A 22,566-nucleotide genomic window follows, 5' to 3' on the forward strand; every position below is an offset into this window, starting at 1 on the left:
ACCGGAAAAATAAGGTAAACCTGTTCCCGCCTGGTTCAGATAATAATCTCGATACAACTGACGTCTATCGTATCTCATTGTCGCTTGAAATGTAGTTTAACACTCAGATCTCCGAAGGCAAATGAGAGTTTACGACCTGTGTTGTCTCTTAAAACTATTTCTATTGTATCAAATAAATACTTCGATACAGGCATATAATGAACGGGGTTAAATATTATAGATCGTGACCGGCCATAAGGGACCGAAGAAAATGTAAACATTCTTAAAAGAGGTGCCTTTGTATCTCCTACAAACTGGTAACTGAGTACATTAGTGTATACTAAAACCTGCTGGGGATAACCAATATTTAGGTTGGTTTGTTTCGAACTATGTTGTTATTTAACAAGATTTCTATTTGGTTCGAATCCTAACTGCAGAGCCAAAATATCAGAGAAGTTCAGTGTAGATAACTGTGCATTGTATTTTCCCTCAACAATATTGCTGGACGGGTTATAACCGAATCGAAAAAGCCCTTCTCCAATATGATCTTGATTTAAAACTTGTAAAACAGAGTCCACACTTGAATAATATCCAGGGGGAACAATTGTTTTACCGCTCTCTTTACTTGACTGATCCGACTCTTGGTTATAAAAAGTCCACATAATTTCATTTTGTCCTTTTTGAATATTAAACACACTGTTTGTGAAATGAATTTCAGACAGACCCACTAACCAGCCTCCAGACTCGAGCTTAACAGCATTAGAAAGTTTAGTTAAAAAATGAGCAGGTGTATTAGTCGGAAAAATATTTTTGGATGCCTTTGAAACCAAAGTTACATAGTAATCATTATCACTGCCTTCAGAAATCATTATTCCACTTTTTTAAAATGTAATGTAACGCTTGACGCTCCAAACTCAAATGGAAGCAAAGTTCCATGCTCTGTTTTTAATATAATTTCAATTGTTTCAAAGTAACGCTTCTCGACTTTTAGATACTGCCTGGGCTCAAATATATAACTTTTTATTGCTCCATATTCATAATCAGCCACACTAACCGTTCGTATTACAGGACCTATATTTGCTTGATATTTGAAAATATCTGTGCATATGTTGATTTCACGGGGGATATGATAATCTAAATTACAAGCATAAATAGAACTTGATCTTGCCGTGCCTGGACCAATAACCGAATGTATAGATAGTTCTGACTGAGGAGTATCCAACGAAAAACCAAACACTGGAGCTAATTGTGGAGATATATACACTTTCATAAATTCATCTTCCTGTAGTGTTGTTTGTGTATACATACTATGCGTGGACAAAGTATAGCCAAATCGGACATGTTGAGCAAGCAGTTTTCTTTTTGAAGGGGGAATATTGTTTAATAATAATGGAATATTGGAGTAGTAACCTTTAGGAACTATACTTTCACTATAAAAAATCTGGTCCTTCTTTTTCGGTTTAAATTCATATGAAATGCTATTTGTATCGGAAATAATATTATAAAAACTCCAAGTTAAATGAAGCTCTGTGGCCGCCACCACCCACTGTTCATTTAATTCTATTGGTTCACTCAGCTTAGTACGGTAATGTGCTATTTTATTATCAGGAAACAAGTTCAAGTTTACATTGGGAGGTAATGTAACATAGAATTCGTCCAGCGGCATAATGGCAACTAACCTAAACACGCGTAATATCTGATTTATGTACATAACTTGCACATGCGAGGGGGTAGTTTTTCCATTTTACTAGAACAAAGTCTCCCTTTCGTTTTAGAAATTTCTCGATAGTAAATGGCTTATCTGGATCAAGTGTAATTTTTTGTAATTCTGGTTCATAGAAAATGCCCTTGACAGGATCGTTACTCCAGTCTTTTATACGATATGTAGGGGGATCAGTACTCATACGATCGCTAATTATAAAAATTTCCTCTGTCCAACTAGGTAGATATCCTTTTTCGAATTTCATTTTGGCTTTACTTATCCTTACGTAATTACCAATATTAAATTTAAATTTGATATTATTGGTTTTTTTACTTGTATTGTTTCTAGACTGAGACCAGACCTGCAGCGCATTATTTTCGCTCACCTCAACAGGATAAATTTTTATAGAACGGTGATACGAGTGATTATATGATTTTACTACAAGGGGAAGAATATCTACATAACAATACGTATTATTGGCTGAGAAGTGTTTATACAATTTTGATTTTAAAGTACGAATAAATCGTTCCACTACTGCTGCTTTCATTTCTGAATAAACGCTATAATGAATAATATTGTACTTGTCAAACACTTTTTTCACTTGAGCGTTATAAAACTCTTTTCCTTGATCTGTCTGGCAGTAAACAGGGGGATATTCTAACATGTTTATAATTTTAGTGATTGCTTTTGCCATAATTTCACCCGACTGGTATACAGAACGCTTGCCTTGAAAACACGTCAATTGCACAAAGTATATAGCGTAGACCGTCATTGTACTTGGCGATATTCTGCATATCTGCCAAATCCATTTGCATAAGTTCCAGGGGAAAAGTGGTTTCGTAGCGTTTACGTGGGAATTTTTTTCTAACTGGAACATGTAAAGTATATGCATCTTGTTTTGATAGCCACTGAGAAATATTCTTTCGTGATTGCGTAGAATGTTTGGATAATTTTTCAGTATTGGAAAATGAAGCCGGTAGTTCATGTGTATAATACAATGTTTTAAGGTCCATACTTAATATATCTTCCCATATAAACTCAGCTTTCCTATTTCTTGAAGGGGGTAGTGGCGTGCGTGTAACTATATATTCTTTGGGTATGTTTAGAGAATGAAGGATAGATTAGAACTGATCTCTCCCGACAGGATCTCGACTTTTTTTACGGGGGCGAACAGAATCATTAATCAGATCGATGATATTTGAACCCTGAATTCTTTTTCCATTTATGTACACTGTTCCATGTGCGTCCCAATTTATATATTGAGAAGAGAATAGTCTTTTAAGTAAAATTTCTCTTTTTTTCTGAACAGTTTTCGGTACTGAAGCAAGAATTTCTTCCCTGAGAGTAACACTAGGAGGGGGGTCGTCTTGTTGGATTGGTTCACTTATTTGTGGCAGCTTATTTTCTTCTTCGATCACTGGTAGGTGTGTGGGAATAGGCTTAGTAAAATTAACAAATAGTCGAAGTGCCTGTTGGTAAAGTTTCCATTTTTCACTTTCCCCTATATCTTCACGTGCTAATATTGTACGAATATTAGAATCTAATCTTGATTCGTGTCTCTGAGCTTTCTCAACGGAGGCATGCATATTAGTGGCAAAGTCCTCAGGAACAAGAATCATTTTTCTCACGCTCATTGTGAAAACAATGCACTACCTAACGCTAATATAATCGGCCCGATTAAAAATGGTAAAAAGCCGGCGCCTTTTTGAATTAATATTTTCTTTTTATTTTTGAGAGAAGTGCCCTTCGCCGCTAGTTTACGCAAACTGGCCTTATACTTTTGAAGCTTGGTTTTTTGTACCTCTGAAAGCAGAATATTACCGCGTACTGTATTGGCTGCACATTGTCCTATTACACGAACTAGTCCTGGTGTTGCTCGTTGCAAAAGGCGTTTCCGTTGAATAGGTTTTAATTTACACAATAATTTAAGTGCCGGAGCAAGTTCTTTTAGTTGTGATGTCATTCTGACGTTCGCACAAGAAATGGTTTGTTTACATGCTTTCCAGTGGCATAAATAGTCAGTTGTTCATCGGGGAAAATATGCGCCCTCATACGTAAAATTTCAGGTGTATTTTGTGTTAAATCGAACATTAAATAACTGTGTGGTGTTTCAGTTGCATCTTGAAAAGCTTCCAAAACACTTTTACTATTGTCAGGTTTGAATTGTCGTGCTAAATGGTATATTTGGTGTTTGTCACGTGGATTTTTGAACATCACAAGATAGTGTGAGTTGAGGCTTATGTCTCTCATTTTAGCACCTTTGTGAAATAAGTTTTGTACTATAAAAATAACACTTATATTTTTGTGATGAGAATATTTCGTAAATGTATCTGCGACAGCGGAATCTTTGCTGCTTTCATTCATTAGATCATCAATGACAATTAATCCAGGAGTTTCAATATCCATATTTGCTACATTAGGGATTCCTTCAATAAACTGAATATTTGTATTTTGGCTTAATTTTAATCTGGGAGGAACCGCACCATAAGCCCATATTACTGTTTTTGGAACTTGTGTAAACATTTTATGTTCAAAAATAGAAGCTTATCCACAAAAGTGGTTTTTCCACTTTGTGAGGGTCCACAAACCATCATTGTAAAAGGGTGTGTAAAACGCAGTTCCATGTTGAACAACACACGTTCTCTGCTTGAAGCGCAGACACACAATGGGACATTTATATATTATCATAATTTTTAAACCTAAATATAAACCACAAATTAATTTCATCTTTTCTTTTCAGGATGAAATCAAAAGAGAATGTGAAATATGCTGGAGAACGGGATTCAGAGGCAAAAAGGCCCTCATGTATCATTTGAGGACGGAACACCGCCTTCGGCCGGTGGACCCTCCCCTGTCGCGCCGGAGGCGCCGAAAAGAAGAAAAATGTGGCTATTGTACCAGGCGGCGCGTCAACGGGGAGTGCCCATGGATATCAATGCAAATTGAGGCACTAAGAAGGGTCTTAGGCCTTTAAAAAACAATAAAAAAATAAAACAAAACACTCGTTTTTTATTTAGATACCATATGGAACCGTCTCAAAATTTTCAATTTTTCTACGTTTTGTGTGGACTGCTTGGTGTGTTTTCTGCTCAGATTCAGAAACAATTTCAAAATTGGCTTTTCGTTTAATTTTACGGGGGTTCTCAACAACTCGCTTTTCAATTTCCCCTTTGACCAGTTGCTTAAAATAATCAAAATTAATCTGGAGTCGTGTTCTGTAATTCATAGTAATGCCCCTTACTTTAATAACATGTTTCTCATCCTGAGGATCATGTTTGTTCACCATCTTATATGCATAGTTTTTGGGACCACCACCCAAAAAACATGTAATTTGGTAGGGCTCTTTAATCTCATCCGTCATTTCACCAAGAAATGAGCCTGTAGGAATAAGTTTTTCATGTTCTCTTTCTACATAGAACACAGAGTCCGTATCCACGTAGTGAATACTTTTCTTGACTTTGTCCATAAAAGAATATAAGTGCATTCTTCCATAAGCAGTAATAAACGCAGAGACAAGTACATTTGAGAGTACTAACGGTTCATTTTTGCTTTCAAGATCAATATAATTCACTAATAAACAAGATTCGGAAATAGGGACAACATTACTGATTTCATACTGCGGATTAAACACTATATCATGGAATTTCTGTTCTGTATTTACAAAAATAGACTTAGTTTTTAAAGTAGTTTCAGAAAATTTCCCGTACAAAGAATTTAGCAGAATTTTGGAAATTAAACGAAGTCCCGGGTTAGGTGCAATTTCATCTTTTACAAGTTGAATTCCCTCATGATCGAAATAATCTTGAATATACTTGTCTTTGTCATTTTCTGAACTGCAGCCGGAAGGATATCCTGAAGACTGTTGTTTCAGTCTAAGAAATGTGTCTACATAGTCTTTGAACACATTATCATTCTGGTGAGCCGAAGGAAAATCTCAAATTTCATATATTTTGAGTATTTTGTACCCTTTTTTAACAGCCAGTTTCAGTTCTTCCGATACCCAGGTGCCATGTAAGTATCTTTCTTTATCTGTGTGTGTACATTGTTCTTGATTCTCGCTTTGTGCACAAGTTCTGCATAAAGCAAACATTAATTTGTTATTGCATGACATGCCCAGTACTGGTAAATATAAATTTTAGGGAGGAGAATATCACATTTTACAACCCCAAACACATTATCCAAGGTAGGAAACTCTGACGTGTAAATCACTGGTTTCCCTGTAGGCATTTTTGTTTGCTTCATCATTGCAGGGTAAAGGGAAACTACATCTAGCAGTTTCATGCTCGTATTTTCATTTTTTTGTTTTTCATAAACTGCCCTGAAAAGTTCAGTGCGTCCCCCATTAAAAGCTTGTTTTGGGATAAGTGGGTTATTCAGGGAATAACAATTCTCAGCAATAAATTTGCGTAATTCTGGATCATTTTTAATTTCCTCATTGAATTCACATTCCCATTTTTCAACAACCATGTACCCCATTTGCTCTAATATCTCTTTACGGGTAACAGTACGTTCGTACCTATGGTCTAGGGTCTCGCCAGTCTCGTTAAGAGGCTTATCTCTGTTTTCAGGAAGACAAATCGGGCAAGCATGGTAGTAGCAACCTTGGAAACTATAAACAGTTTTGCTTTCTTCATGGAGCCCGTCCAATTTATAACGTCCTATTTTAGCCTCCCCGAGATTACCTGCGTGTCTTAGAGTGATTTTTTCACTATTTTCTACCCACTTTAACCATTTTAAGGCAATTAGAAACTGTTGGTTTTGTTCCCAAAATCCAAATGGCGGAACTTTAATAAGAGTGTTTTCTTTCAGATATTTACTTCTAAATATCAAAGACGCTAACGACGCAAGAGTCGCGCAGCAAACAAAGCACTGTATTCCAGTCAGATCTTCGATCAGATTAGAGAATTTAATACATGCAGCAGCAAGAATTTCTACATCTTTAATACAGTATTCGCGCAACTCTTTTTGAAAATCAAAAATTTTCCCTTCTTGGACAGTTTCCTCATGCCATTTTAGCATCTCTTCTCTTTCTTTGGGGGACTTGGAATCTATATCATAATATTGAATATCAGGGAATGGACCTACATAATTCTGATTTGCAGGGGTGGAAAACAAATATTTAAAATCGCCTTTCTGCAAATCTTCCGCTAGTCCCAGACTTGCAGGCAAGTCCTTCAATTTCATGAGCATGAAATTCAACGAGTCCCTGAACACTATTTTCTTTGTAATTGACATCTCTATTATTTTCCTACCCTGCATAATTACGGAGGGGGTAATATTCTCTTTAGTAATCAGGTAATTTAAAACAAAATGAGAATCGTATCGCCCTGCATTATGTGCAATACACACAATTTTATCAAACCCTTCTCTCGGAGTTTGTATATATTGCATAAATTCTTGAATATTGGGGAAAATATGGACACGGGGACCACACGTCTTGCAGAAATCTGCATCAGTGTCTTTACAGACATGACAAGCTTGCTTAGCAACAGCCAGATTGACTTCGTGTTTCTGCTCATTCTCGCCCTCTACCAGCATACACTCAAAATCATAAAAAAAATATAAAGAAACTTTGCACTTGGTTCGGGCTTAACAGGCTGAATATAGCATTTGTGTGTTGGTTCAACAAAAGCATTACAGCTTTTACAAAAGAATTCATGGCATTTGTGTGTAGTTTTGCGCTTTTTCTTGTTCACTACTTTGTAACGTACGTTACATTGGTGAATAGATTGGCAAACACTTGATTTCCGCCCTTCTGTGCGCAAATGATTTTCATAACATTTCGGGGACAGAAATTTCCTGTTACATGCAGTGCATTTTCTGGGGATAGTGTTAGTGGATTCATCACCGTGACTGTATTCACACAATGAACAATATCTCGTGCATTCAGTATGTTGATATTTGAAATTGAACCCGACTTGACATTATGGACAGTAGAAATGTTTCACAAAAAGTTTGGGGACAGAATTAACTATATCAAAATGTTGATCGTGATAGAGTAAATTAATCTGTTTAGGGGCGAATGGTGTGCTTCGAATAACTTCATACTCCCTTTCGCCCTCTTTCATTCAAAACACAACAATTTGGTACTCTGGTCCCAATTGGTTTTGAAATTTAACAATGTCCTCTACAGTGCATCCATTGGTTGGATCAACGCGTGCTTCATGGCATAACCGCATTGGATTTTGTTTGTGTTCTTGTCAACTTTTGCTTGGGCAAATGCAATAGCACGTGGCAAGCATAAATTGTCATCGTTAGTCATAATAGTAAAAGCAGTCTGTCTTTGGTTAGGATTGTTTATTGATAGTAGGGGAGCGTACTTTCTGTACAGAGGGTACTTTTTCTTCCCCCTACCGCGCTTGGGTTCGACAATATGGGCCATGCATTTCAAAGAGTTATCTACAAAGAAGGATTCATTGCTGTTCAGCACTTTGGTTACATAGTGTTGAATAATCTTGGGATTTAATGCCGAAAGACGGCGCCAAGGGATATAAATATACTTATTGGTTTCATTGCCTAAAATAATCAAACCAATCTGACTGTCCGGAGACACATCAAAAAAATATTTTTCATTAGAAATTGAAACATAGACCCAACCAAATATTCAGGGTCCCCCACAACCTGATTAGGTATTTCAATAGATACCTCCCGTCCTAGCATTCCGAATCGTCTAAAATATCTTTCTCTTTCATCCACAATGGAAAACTGATTTGCCCCCACCCCTAATTGACACATTGCTGTTTGCACTGGCTCGCAGAAAAAAGTCGGATCACATGTAGGGATATCGTCGTGGAAAAACAACTCTGTCACACATATCATAATATGCATTAACGAGTTCTAGTGGGGAAGTATACATTCCAGAGGTAAAATTATGTATAATTTCGTCCGAAGTACTCACCGCAGTGTGGTTAGCTTCGTTAGTTGAGCTTGTAGATGCCATCTTTCACTAACAGTTCCTTCCAGTCACACGTACACAGAAAATAGAATCACCTGTAAAAAAAATAGAAAAATAATTGTAGTACTTGTTCATATTACACATATTTGTTTCTTGCTTCGCTTCATTATTTGGTTTACATATTATTTAAAAGCAGCATACATATATGTAACAATTCACTTACCTTAATTATAGCTTCTTTTGAGTTATTTGTCTTCAAATCTCAGACAATAATCACAAGTTGATATCTTTTCTGACACAATGCTTCAGAAATACTTCTCAAACTAACATCTTCTCGCTTTTACGCGCTTTTTTATACTTCATAAACAAAACTGACGCCTTCTCTGGTTGGTTGAAATAAAACCGACGCGTTTTCTGATTGGTTGAAATAAAACCGACGCTTTCTTTGTTCTTGCGTTCTAGTTCACCTTGAACTACTTCCCATCATCCTTTGTTCTGGTGTTCTAGAAAACCTTGGCCTACATAGAGAGAAACATGTTCTAGCATGCAAGCGACGCACAGTTTCAAAAAAATTGACCCTTGCTGCGCATTCGCAGACATCCTTTGTTGTCTGGTTCAATCCCTCCCCTGCCCTACAGTATTGCATACCTTCCCTATGTTCTTGCGTTCTAGTTAACCTTGGAAAAAACTGGTTCTGAAAACCTACCGACGCCTTCTCTGATTGGTCAATCGGGTTCTTTCTTTGTTCTAGCGTTATGACGTCATTTGACCTTGACCGCACATCTCCCAAATTCCTTTCTCGTCTACTCTCAGAGCGGAGTTGATATTCGGAGACAGTATTCTGTCTCCTGTTTCAAACCATCGTCTTTCATATAATAACATACATTATTACATACATTACATACGTTGTACACTAAAACCATTTATTACCGTTGCATATCGCGGGTTCGAGTACCGGGACCGTCTTCTTTCGTACCATTTCCACCGTTCATAGCGGTTCATAAACCATAAACTCTTATTTTCAATATTATAAACATTAATATTATCGCTTTATACATCACATACTTTGCAGTAATGAATATGAAATCATATGCATAGCGTTTAGTACCTCTAATTACCTTCTATATACATATTTTTCATAAAATAAATAATTATATATTCATAAAAGTTATAAATAAGCAAATACATAAATGTAAAGTATTCTAAGTACGTGCAAATTAGTTCTAAGTACGTGCAAAATAATTAAAACCCGTGCAAATTAGTTATAAATACGTGCAAATTAATTGCGAATATTAAATAGCGACCGACGTTGGCGTACATCAATACTCCTCTCGTCCGGCTCCTCTCTATCGCACAAAGAACATATAGTTTCCCCTGCTTCGTTTCTCTTCCTTAATTGCTTCCATCCACCTAGTCTGAACCATGCCAGCGCGCCTTTTTCCTTTTCCCCTCACAACATTGACATATTTTGATTACCACCTTTCCCTTACTCTTAGCTGTTCCCTGATAGAGGTCTTCGTTTGGCAGTCTGCTCTGATTTGGCTTTCTGTTGAAATGCCCCCCCTCCTCCCTCTTCCCATACCCAAACCATTCCGCTATTGAATACAATAATTTTCAAGTCCCAACCCCAAGTGTGAACGTTTTCCTCCCTTGTCTGTATTCCCAAACATTGTCCCCTCAGCGTAGTTTGGCCCTCTTGTGATAATCGCACCCAATATTTAACAACTCTCATCCGTGCTTGTACCGTGTCTCTGTTCAATCCCAATTCCTTGAGGATCCCACAGTTGGTTGTACCTCTGCTTGCGCCCATTACCCTCTTATAAAATTCGGTTTGTGCTGGTTGTGGTGTTGTCCCCTCTTAACCCCCACAGTTATACTCCACATTTTAATGTTCCTAATATTATTGATGAATAGATGTTTTGAATGACCGGGAAACGCACCCAGGTGGCTTATTTATTGTCCTTATGACTTGTTTCACTGTCAGGGAGAGTGTTGATCTCAGGTATGTGAAGTTTTTAACCTACTCTATTAAATCCCCCCGTATGTCCATGTCTCCTGTCTGCTAAATATGTAGCCATTTTTTAAAGCAAAGATTTTTTTTATTTTTAATGTTTACATTTATTTTATATTTGTTGCACCCCTCATATATGCTATCTATGGCCCTTTGTAAACCCTCTATTGTCTCGGACAAGATGACTGTCGTCTGCATACATAAGGACTGGTATACTTTGCACTCCTAAACATGGGCTTGAATCCTGGTCCATTTTAATGTCATGTGCTATCCAATCTATGAACAGTGAGAATGACACTGGTGATAGCATGCGACGTTAAAAGAAGTGAAAGAGTAAAGAGTATAAAAATGTTATATCATGTTCTTTAGTCAACTTAATGTTCGATTTATTTACATTGCACAAATCCAAAATATTAAACAAATTTTTGGAGAAATCGATCTTGTTTGTGGTCTGGGGGTCTGCCAATCCCGACTATACTGCAATGCCGGGCAGTCAGGTGGTGAGGGTGTAACATGTTAGCACCAGGTATTTGCAATGGACTCGAAAGCGAAGTGACGGATTTAGAACTGTATTTTACCGTTTCATAATAGTTCAATGTATTGACAGTGGCGGTGATTAGACGTGGGGGCATAGGGGTAGTTCCTTCCCTCTCCATACTCCTTTCGCACACCGCGTCGTCATTTGCCAAGTGAATGTTAGACCGTGCTCAGAAGTTTTTCTGTTGAGTCGACTCCTTTCAATCACGAATCGGCCAATATTTCTGTTTTTGGCTTTGTAAGACGAACAAAATTGGAGACTTGATGACGTCATTCGTGAGGTGTGTGACACGAACAGGTCATTGTTCCACGCAATTGAGTAAACGTTTATTTGTTATTATGAGTAACAAATATTTTTTTACAGACAGAGGATGGGTCTAATATTTGTTAATGTACAATTTTATGTGTCCACATATTATATTGTGAAATTCATGTCTTTTGGGGCAGCTAGATTTTTAAAAAATCTGTTGTCGTAATTTGCCAACATTGTGAGTTTTGTGTTAAGATTATAAAGCAACGAGTTCGTGAGCCAATATTGTTACAAGATATTTGGTACAATTAAATGTACACAACTTAAGGTTTTCAGTGGGTTTTTTGTGTATTTTAAGTTATTTTTTATCCAAATGTATGTAGCGATGTACCCAGGGATTGCTGCTAGGGGTTAAAATTTTTTTGATTAAAAATTTTCTTTTAAAAAAAAATTAAAAGGAACTAAAACGTAAGAAGAACTATGAAACTCTTGGGCAAGTCACTGTTTGCGTGCTGACGTAGGCGTGTGTATGTTAGGGGGGAAGCCTTGGCGTGTGTGTGAGGGGGAGAGGGACGTGGCGTTTGTGAATACTATTCATATCTGTTTCTAATTTTCATTAGCTGTTATATTTTACCATTTATGAAGGTAAGGAATTACATATATTTTCTCCTCTATTGCAGGGACGTGATGTAATTGCCACTAGAACTGAATGACAGTCAGTGATTTATCCACACAACATGGATGACAAAGGAGTAGATCGCTTTGATTGCAGGTGTTGACAAAATGGACTTCATTTTATTCTTGGTAAAGAATATTTTTCAAGTCATGAAAGTGGAACTTGGAAGTAATATATCATTTCATTGACTTAGTGATTTGCAGTTGGAAGAAAAGAACTTAAATTATACATATAAAAAAATAGCTGGAATATGAGACAGAGAGATATGCTACGTGGGAGAAAATCTTGAAAAGAAATAAATGATCTGTTGAACTTCAGACGAGACATTTCCGAAGCTCTAATTATGAGGAATGATAAATATTAGGAAACAGAACAGAATTGGAAACAGATAATATTGCAACACAAGTATATATTAATGGTATTCATATGTAGAAGGAGTACAAAACCATGAGTTCCCTTGACTCACAGTGACGTCATTTGACAACATCCGATTTTTCAATATATACACACACATTGTATAAAACTATATATAATATCATTTAGGAGACTGATATACTTACGAAAAATACAGAACATTTTCTTAGCAAGGACGGAAAATTTCTGTGAGCGAAAGTCACTATGGTCTCTTAATGCTAAACCTTGCCTACCAGTAGATTTGACCCAAAATCATCTGCCCGAATTCCATTTTCAATACGATTCTTTCTAATTGCAGTTGAAAGCAAACTATCCATGTCCTTCTCCCACCCACCACCCCCGTCCCCCCTCCCTCAGTTCAGACACCTGATCGCTGTTACTGTGTACATACATTTTTAAACAGCAAAAACAACACGTAACGCAAATGAACGAAACACTGCAGAAACAATGTATTACGTTCTCAGCAATATCATAAGAAATAGAACACGTAAGATATAGGAAATCGCATGACTCTGCTTTAAACTACATATCTCCTCAACCCCTGACACTAAAGGCACGAAACAAAAAGCAATCTGTAGAGGAATTCATAAGCAATGAATTTTATTTGGTAATTTTTGGACGTAAAATACGTAGTTTCTTTCATATTTGCTGTTTTATGTGTTAGAAACCAGCTTATACTCTAAATCTAAAAATGAAAGAAAATATTTTAATCTCTCTAAATCAATTTAAATTTATGGTAGCTCTATTAAACAAAAAAACATACTTACTCACTTTTATATATATTCTTTCGTATTTCTAAATTAAAAATACAAAGTTATTTATTACTTACGTAAAATGAGTATCTGTTCACCGACAACGTTTCGGGAACCACTGTTCACTTCTTCAGGTCCATTATCTCGGCTACTACAAGGTCACAGAATATTCACCTAGTTGTTCATATCTGGCCTCGCTTCATAAAGAATTAGCCAAACTTTCTATTCCCACAATCTGTATAGGGGGGAGAGAAGCAAAAGTACTCACCCCACCGGCACCTCCTTGTCCGGGTTCTCCGACTCCATCCACTTCTGGACTTCCTGCCTGTACTTTGCAACCTGCTCGCTGGCTCCGAATAATACCCTTATTCTTCGTACAAATCCCCTCGCCTGCTTTCTTGATGGGGAATCCCCTTCCTGGTTCTCTTCTCCCAGTTCCTGGTATGCTGGGTTTGTCAGGTAAATGAGATAGTTCTGCAAGAGACACCCAAACATTATTTTAGACAATGCAGCATTTTGATGCTAGGTTTCAAATTAGCATCAAGCATAAATATATAAATTCTTGTTATAAATAAAACACAGAAATCAAATTACGAGTTTTGTGTATTACACCATGTCCCATAATACATTTTGGAACTAACAGTGATGATGAAATGTCTTTCTTCTTTTCAAAGATTTTATCGTTAATGCATTTAAATTGTGAATGTTATAAAAATTTGACGGTCACAATAACCTCCCCTGCGGAGCTGAATGGAATATAGCCATCATACTGTAGATACCTCAAAGATACAAGTTCTTAATTATACACATCAAAGAATGACATAACATTCAAAATTTTAACATTCAAAACAAATTTTAATATTATAACAAATCTTTCAAAGAGTAAATATCAATTTTGAACTACATTTTTACTCTTGCACATGATTGTTAAAATTCAATTTAAATGTCCAATATTATACATTCGTCGAAGCAAAATAATATTTGCAATTAATGACACATTTCGATGTTTGAGCAATAAATTAAATAAGTTATCAGCTACTAATATTTCACAATATTTGTTGCCGTAACCCTTCTTATGAATGTCTCCTTCAGAAGCTGCATAAACAGAATCATCCACTGAGAAGATTCAAACGACAAAATTTTACAAAATCCAAGAATTACACTGTTCTGCAAAGATTTTATTTCTTCTGAAGGAATTTGGTATGGGAAATTCAAATCCGTAATTAGAATTTCGTTATCAGGGACAGTTTTTTAGTTATATAAGGAAATAAAGAGTCTCATTTTACTTAGATTCACCGTTCGTGATAAATGCAGGGAATTGTCAGGTGAGCAGTTGGCAGCATCTGCTTCTTAGTTTCTGTTTCAGATGTTGGCAGTTCTGTTACTAAGCTACATGATGTACCTGCAATATATTGTCAAAATACTAAGCATTGTGATTGCAGCTTTTGTTTAAGTTGATATATTTTGTCTGTCGAAGTCAACCAAATAGCCTCTGCTACATCTGTGGAGAGTTGGCATTTGCAATTCAGAAGAAGGGGATTCGATCTATCATGAAGAATTACTACAAACAATACCTTGGAATCGACCAATATAATCTCCACCCCACCACAAACGTTACTAAATTTTGAAACTGAGCACCTACTGACTGATCGCAACGACGTTAGTGATTTAATGAACGTTCATACGTTCTTCTGATGTCACAAAGAAACCTGTGAGATATTAGAAGCTAACTAACGAACTCTCCAGCTTCTTAAACCCAAAGGATTATGGCTGTAGCAACACAAGCCTTCCATCTGTCCCCATCCTAGTCAAAATCTATCCAACATTTTTCATTCTTACCGATTTCGTTTAGGTCCAGAAATATTAGAAGAAATCCATCGAATATAATGAGCATAAATGGAATATAATGGGCGACTTCAAGATAGTTTCAATGATATTGGGAATGCAACATGACTACACAACGTATCCCTGCTTCCTCTGCAAGTGGTATACCCGTGACAGAAGAACCCCTACACAAAAAAGAATTGATCTCAACGAAATTGACAAGTGGAAGAAAAATTATACAGCGTGTGATGTTCCTCTTCCCTCTCTTCACACCAAGCTAGGCCTTACGAAACAATTTGTAATTTGAAATCAGCACAAAATTTACAATAGGAATCAGAACTTTTTCCTCCAGAAAAAAGAGAAAAGTTTCTTTATGTAGAACAGTGCTCGAAACAAAAGGACATGATACTACCTTACCACCTCAATTACTGAGTTCAACAGTAGACATACGATTATTAATTATTGCACTTGCACCTGTGCTCTCAAAATCAAATAGGCATGTAATTGTTTAACTACAAATAAATCCAAGTGAACAAATTCGTTACCTAATTTCATAATGGCATATTTAAATCCTACCACTTTTACATGCTGTTCACCCGCGATACAAGCCAACTGATTTGTTTCATCTTTATATTTGGTAGTAAAGAACATAAAGTAATCCAGACCTTATTATCCAACAAATTACATTTATTACCTGTGTCAATTAAACATTTAAGAAACAAGTCAATGATAGATTCAGTATATAATGCAAAGGTAACCGAAACCATATTCTGCGTTGGTTACCATGACGAAAAGATTTGGTTATATGGATGGTAAGAACATCGACTAAAAGTGCACATGAATATGTTATGATTATTGTGACCAGTTAAGTGTAAGTATACACTACTAAACTGATATTGTCACCGTTCGGAGTTGTACCCAATGACTTTTATTTATTATACAATTGGTGTAAGAAACTGGGAACGAGACGTCATTATTTATATTGCCACAAATTCTTCGCTGTATTTCTGGTGCTTCAAGTAATGGTGCAGGAGTTCATTTATCTGTTACAGTCCACTCAGGCTCTGAGTCAATCCACTCCATCAAAAATTTAACAGGTAAAACTTCATCTTTATCAACGTCTAAATATTTAAATTAACTAAAGTCACCCAGACAAGACTTAACATGCAAAAGGTACGGGTCTTAATTACAAGAATGCCTTATATGGTCATCCTTTGGTAGGCAGGGCGATTTGAAACGCATTTCCCCGCTTTCATTGTTTAATGTTCTCGCAGAGCTTCCACTAGTAACATTCGTTTCTGTACAACATTCCTGATTTAAACTAATATCATTGCAGTTCATTTCATGTCGGAAATTTCCATTGTTCCTTGATAAAACCTCTGAGTTAGTGATAGTGCGGCCAAACCGTGTAATTCTCAAGAAAAAGAAATTGTTAAAATTTCATCACCAGGTGCAAATATGACGCTGAAACCTGGTGCAACAACATCCTTCTGCTTAATCATTGATCATACAGTCTTACATTTCCAAAGGGTCATTGACGCATATTGAACATTGCTGTACCGACGACGACAACGAAAAAAATGCACGTCTAACTAATGGTTATTGATAATTATTTCAGCGCCATATTTCCTCCGAATTAAAGACTTTTGATATAAATATAGAAATTACGAAAAATTATCAGAATAACGAAGCATGTGCGACGAGAAGCAGTTTCGGTTAGCTGCCACATCAACAAAGGTTGACACACAGAGCATTTGTGAGGTGTGTACAAAAAACCTTGGGAGAGTTTATCATTCAATTCGCATCAGAATTACTATTGTCAGTTCCATTTTTTATCCGTAGTAAATTTATAATGGTCCACAGACAATAATCACACTGTAATTTACACTTGACGTTCACCAGTTCTATAAGAATAATCATAATAATACCTTGTAATACTCCCATGCATCTGTACCGTCAAGGGATGAGTCAAAAGAGGCGGTAATCATTTTCGTGAACCATGGCTCTCCGGTATCCAGGTCTCTCCGAAGGAAGAGCTGCAGGCGAATGTGGTGGGCGCAGGAGAGGTCGCCTGACATACATAGGTGGGCACTGTAGTGGATCAGCTGCGCACGAGTCAGGGCGGGGATGTTCTTGAAGTTGTCGCTGTTCAAATACCGGGTGATCAGGTCCCAGTTGTCGGTGTCGTAGTTAACGTAGTAGAGACCTAGAAGATTTCAGACAATGGTGTAAAGAGAAAAAAGTACCAGTACACACTTACAAGAATAACTCCCTTGTAGCTATAGTTAGGGCATACTAAATATGCCTGTAGTTCAAGAAATACTTGTAGGTGTGATTCACCTACGTCAGAATCTGCTGAATTGGGACTTCGAGCAGCCTTGATGGATTCCAGTTCTTGTAAACATACGGAATTCAAGCGGGAGATTTGAAACATTTTTAGGATGGTACATTATGAAGTATTCGGTGTTTCAAACAGAAGCTCATGTTATTTCACATTTTCTTGCTTACGCAAACATGCCGTCTGTGCGCACACTGACGTCACATGAAAGTCGCTTGTACAGCATCCTTGTTGGGATACCTAATAGTAAATTATATGCTTAAAGGTCAAGTCTAAGTTGTAAGGACATTGTTGTAATTTTGACGAGGATGAGTGACGTAATGATGAAATTGGACACTCACAAGAAACACGCATGGCCAGACGGGATTCGAACCCGGCGAATCTTCGAACCTTGAAGTCGTGGTGCGCTGTGAATACCACTCCTCCACAGAGGTCGGCTAAAGTCGTCTATGCAACACGACTTATAACTATTAATTTCTTCAATGGACGAAAAATTAAAATTCAGATGATGCATTGGACTAGTCATCGTTACGGGAATAGGTGAGAAGATGAATGATTTACTTTGTAGTTAGTAATTATATAATCCACACACCACCTTGATTTTTTTAAAAAAAGAAATCGGATGATTTGAAATCAATAGGTGATTCTGGAAGTATTTTCATTGCTGATCATGCACATGTCATCCATGTTCCCCCCATCACGCCAGGATTTTTCACAATTTTAAAATGAAAATTATCATATTCGCCATTCCATTATGTATATTACAGAATGCAATAAAATAAATTTATACAAAGGAAATTTTGGATGTTTACAAACCAATAGGTGATTCTGTAAGTATTTTCATTGCTGATCATGCACATGTCATCCATGTTCCTCCATCACGTCAGGATTTTTCACAATTTTACAATGAAAATTATCATATTCGCCATTCCATTAAGTCCATTACAGAATGCAAAAAAATAAATTTAAAGAAAGGAAATTTAGGATGTTTACAAACCAATAGGTGATTCTGGAAGTATTTTGAATTGTGATCGTGCACGACAATATTTCTTCCCATCACGTCAGGATTTTTCCCTAGATCATGATTTTTCTCAACGTCATTAAGTTCAATCAACACACTACATTATAACATTGAGTTTTGGACATTTTGTGAAGGGAACGTTTATGCGGTATTTCGAAAATTCAATTTACGTAATCAAAATAAATAATTTTCATATCAATGTGTCTTGTGGAGATGGAAGGTGGATTGAATGCTTACTATTCTATGTGCATTTATAGTTCGAAATTGGAGGATTTGTATTGTAGAAAGCCAATATTTTCCCATTATGTAAACAGAGCCATCTATTGAGGAAACCATGGAGCTACACATTTTATTGTTAAATTAAGGAAGTTAATATATTGCTATTTTCTGAAAAAACTACACGTGATGGAGAAAAATTGATTTCATTTTTGGAATCAGCATGTTGAAATAATTCAGGGGCAACAGTCATCTGTAAGTCATCCAAACCCATTTAGGCCCGTGAATTGTCAATGTTTTCCTCTAGAGTCATTGTTGGAATTGCTACGTAGTCCTAAAAATGATAACTTGATTCATTTACTGCTCTGAAAAGACAATCGGTTTCTTAGCAAAATCCCACTTTAAAGCATAAGGGTTTGATTGACACGCTGAAAATGTACGGAAGAAACCTCCTTAAATACAAGATACTTGTCAAACATGGAAGCGAATTGTTACATGGTACAGAACTCACCTACATACTCTGGATTGGCAAGGATAAATTTGTTTCTATCTGGAAGCCCGTTCAGCACTCCCTCCTTCTCTTGTAGGAAGATCTTAGCTCTCATATCAACGAACTGAAGCTCGTCTTGCGTTGTGTAGGGGATGGGAATAGTCCACAGCAGGTCCTCATCTGTTTCTTTGTTTTTCCTTACAATGTAGACTTTCTGTAATAGACGTATGATAACATTCCAAAAAAAATCATTTCTATTCTTAAGTGTACACTCTAAACAATATAATAGTCGCATATAGAACATAAAATGTTGTACATTGAAGAAAGAGGGAGATATTGCTTGATTTGGTTTATAATACTTAGCTTTGCTACCACTTATCGCTAATCGCGAAGATGAGAATGAGTGATGACATGATGAAATTCATGAAGAAAAATAGACTCGAATAACACCCATGTTCAACCTGGTATTTGAATCCGGGAGCCCTGCGTTGTATCGCGCTGTGCTAACCACTCTGCCACGGAGGTCGATGTAAGAAAGAGAGAGATATGTATGTTGCTGCGGTAATCAACTTCCGCGGTTTGGGGATTCCAGAGGGTTAGTTAATATTTACATTCCACAATATGTCAATGTTTCACTCGGGAGGAGACTTACAAGGAATTCATGGCGTTCGCATAGTACTTGAAACACGTGTATGAGATTTAGTAATATCATTATGTTATGTGGATGAGAGCAGTGGCGAAGCGTGGTGTCACTGGAAGGGTAGGCACAAGCTGTGAGTTCGTGTTATTATGGTGCGACTTTTTTAAAATATAAAACATATAACCTTAAAGTTATTTTTGAAAATGTAACAACATATTCTTAACTCTTGATGTGTGCTAACTCGTAGATCGTATTTCTTGATTTTATTATAAATTGATACTTTAGATGTCATTCGAGTGACAGTCATCAATGCCCCTTCTTTCTTCCTATGCCCTGTAATAGGCTTCTATGCTTGTTTTTTTAGCATTCCAGAGTAATAAAAGTTTTATTCACCTTGCTCACTTTACGCTCACAACAATGAAACCCCACCCCCGTGGCGGAGTGGTTAGCACATCGTGCTACGGCGCCAGAGGTCCTGGGTTCGAATCTCGGCGTGATCATGGATATTTGTGAGTCTCCATTCGTCAGTTTCATCATATCAACACTCCTCCCCATCTTCGCAAATTTGCCAAAAGTGGCACAAAAAGCGAAGTAAAATAAAGGAAATCAATGAAAGAACTATAAAATAATGAACGAAAAGAAGAAAAAACAAGATAAAATATAACAATAAAATAACAAAGCAAAAGGAGTAAATCGAGAAAATAACGAAAACGCAGAACGCTGTGATAGAAACATTATTCGCCCTCTGAACAAGTTTTCTTTACCTTTCTACCCTCACCTTCCCTTTCCACTCCTTGGACACCCCGCGCTGGACAAGAAACAGATGTGAAACCCACTTTGTACCGTGTGTCCAGCGTTGCTAACCTCCCAATCAGGAAAAGTGTGCTGATTAAACTCTTAAATTTTGCTAAATGCAACTAAATTGTGCTCGGATGACTCAGGTCTTAAGTTCATTTTATGCATCTATTTTCGGGGCAGTTGTGATGTGAACATGCGTTGTTGTTTAGTTAAACGATATTGGTAATTTCCCCCCATTAAATTAATTACAATGGTTTGACCAATATAATTGGTTCAATCGCTTGACAAAGTTTGAGAAAATTCGACGACTACAAAAGGCGGCGGCTTTTTATCTGTGACCCCAACTTTCTAGCAATTTCCTTCAATAAAATGTTTCTCTTGAGCTAAGTAAGGGAAGATAAAGAAAAGATGGAAAGAAGACGGTGGACCAGATGTGGCATGCTACCTTTTGTTTGAAACAAATAAGATCTGATAATAATCAGATCAAGAGATCAAATAAGATTTTTTAAATTTATTCTTTCAAAATATATTCCTCTGAATTCAACTTATCTGTCTCCCAGAGGCGCAAGTTTATAGATTATGCTATATTTTACCATTATCCCAAACACAGGGTGCTAGGTGCCAACGAAGTTCAAATTGTACTACATTTAGCACAATTACGCTAGGGTTAGCATCACTGCGTGAGGCTGTAATCACTGTCTCCATTTTGGGCGAACGCGCCCCTGAAATTATGCTTTCCCGCATGAATCACATAGAATGTTATGAGACCAGCTGAGGCCCTAGGAGAAGTGGCTTGACATGCGGCGACGATAGAGCCTCTGGCAGGGATGGAAATTTGTGGAAATGATCGTAAGGCCTAGAATTTCAGTTTTCTTGAATTAAGGCGTCGTTTAATGAAATTATAAGTAATAAGATAATCCGTTATATCCAAGTATGTTAGGGTAGGCACGGCCTCGGGGCCTCTTATGAGGCTTCGCCACTGCATGAGGGGATAATTATGGTACGACTGAAGGGAAAGAAGAAATACCTAGTACTTATACATGTCTACATGGTCATAGTGGTTTGCCAGACGAGAAAGTAGAAGAAACCTACGACAAGCTAGAAGACATAATGGAAAAATAAAGGAAGACAGCATACATTATCGTAATGGGAGATTGGAACTGCAGTAGTAGGAGAAGGCCAGGAGGAAATCGGTGTAGGAAGATATGCATTAGGGGATAGAATCGAGAGAGGTAAATTGCTAGTCAACTTCTGCAAGATTAACTCACTCATTGTTGGAAACTCTCTCTTCCAATAGCATACAAGAAGAAGATGTACATGGACATGCCCAAAGGACAGCAGAAGATATCAGACAAACTACATCCTGGATAATTAGAAACTGCTTCAAAGATTCAAAAACCTTACCAGGAACTGACATAAATTCAGACCATGCACTAGTAGAGGGAGAGATATGCTTGTCTATGAAGAAGATAAAAACAGGACAGAAAATAAAGAAACGTAATATAGAGATACTAAAGGGAGAAAAACAAAGAAAAAAATTTGAAACAGAATTTAAAGAAAGTGTATTTGAAGTGAAAAAGCATGTTTAATATCAGTGACGCCATCTGGGAAGGAATAAATGTTTGCCTTAGCAAAGCCGTCGCAGACACCATAGGGTGCAGGGAAAGAAGGAAATGAAAAAAAAACATTGATCACAGAAAGTATGCTCGAGAAAATGGAAGAAAGGAGAAGAGGGAATAAAATGCACAGGAAGAAAGATGAAGATACAGAGAACTCAATAAACAGGTAAGAAGGGAAGCAAATAAGGCAAAAGAGAAATGGATGAAACTAACGTGCGAAGAAATAAAGGAATTAGGAAAGAGAAGATGTTATGACCTGATATACCGTGAAATTCAATTCCTTTTCTCTACAAAAAGACGTGGGAAGCTATGTGGATGATAGAAGATGAGAATGTAAACGAAATTAAGGACAAACAAGAAATGCTGAGTACATGGGAAGAGTATGTAAAGAATCTGTATGGGAA

General features: G+C 36.9%; 1 protein-coding gene across 1 annotated transcript in view; it reads right to left on the bottom strand.

The window, feature by feature from the left end:
- Positions 1-22,566, bottom strand: part of LOC145986697 (aminopeptidase N-like) — a 63,465-nt gene that overhangs the window by 18,346 nt on the left and 22,553 nt on the right. Inside the window, exons 5-7 of the mRNA XM_083121012.1 lie at positions 19,127-19,319; positions 16,969-17,246; positions 13,485-13,690 (exon numbers count right to left, since the gene is read on the bottom strand). Of these exons, the coding sequence (XP_082977138.1) occupies positions 13,485-13,690; positions 16,969-17,246; positions 19,127-19,319 (677 nt within the window). The remainder of the gene's footprint in view (positions 1-13,484; positions 13,691-16,968; positions 17,247-19,126; positions 19,320-22,566) is intronic.

Source organism: Lepisma saccharinum, chromosome 4, assembly GCF_977018435.1.
Source record: "Lepisma saccharinum chromosome 4, izLepSacc3.1, whole genome shotgun sequence".
NCBI lineage: Eukaryota > Metazoa > Arthropoda > Insecta > Zygentoma > Lepismatidae > Lepisma > Lepisma saccharinum.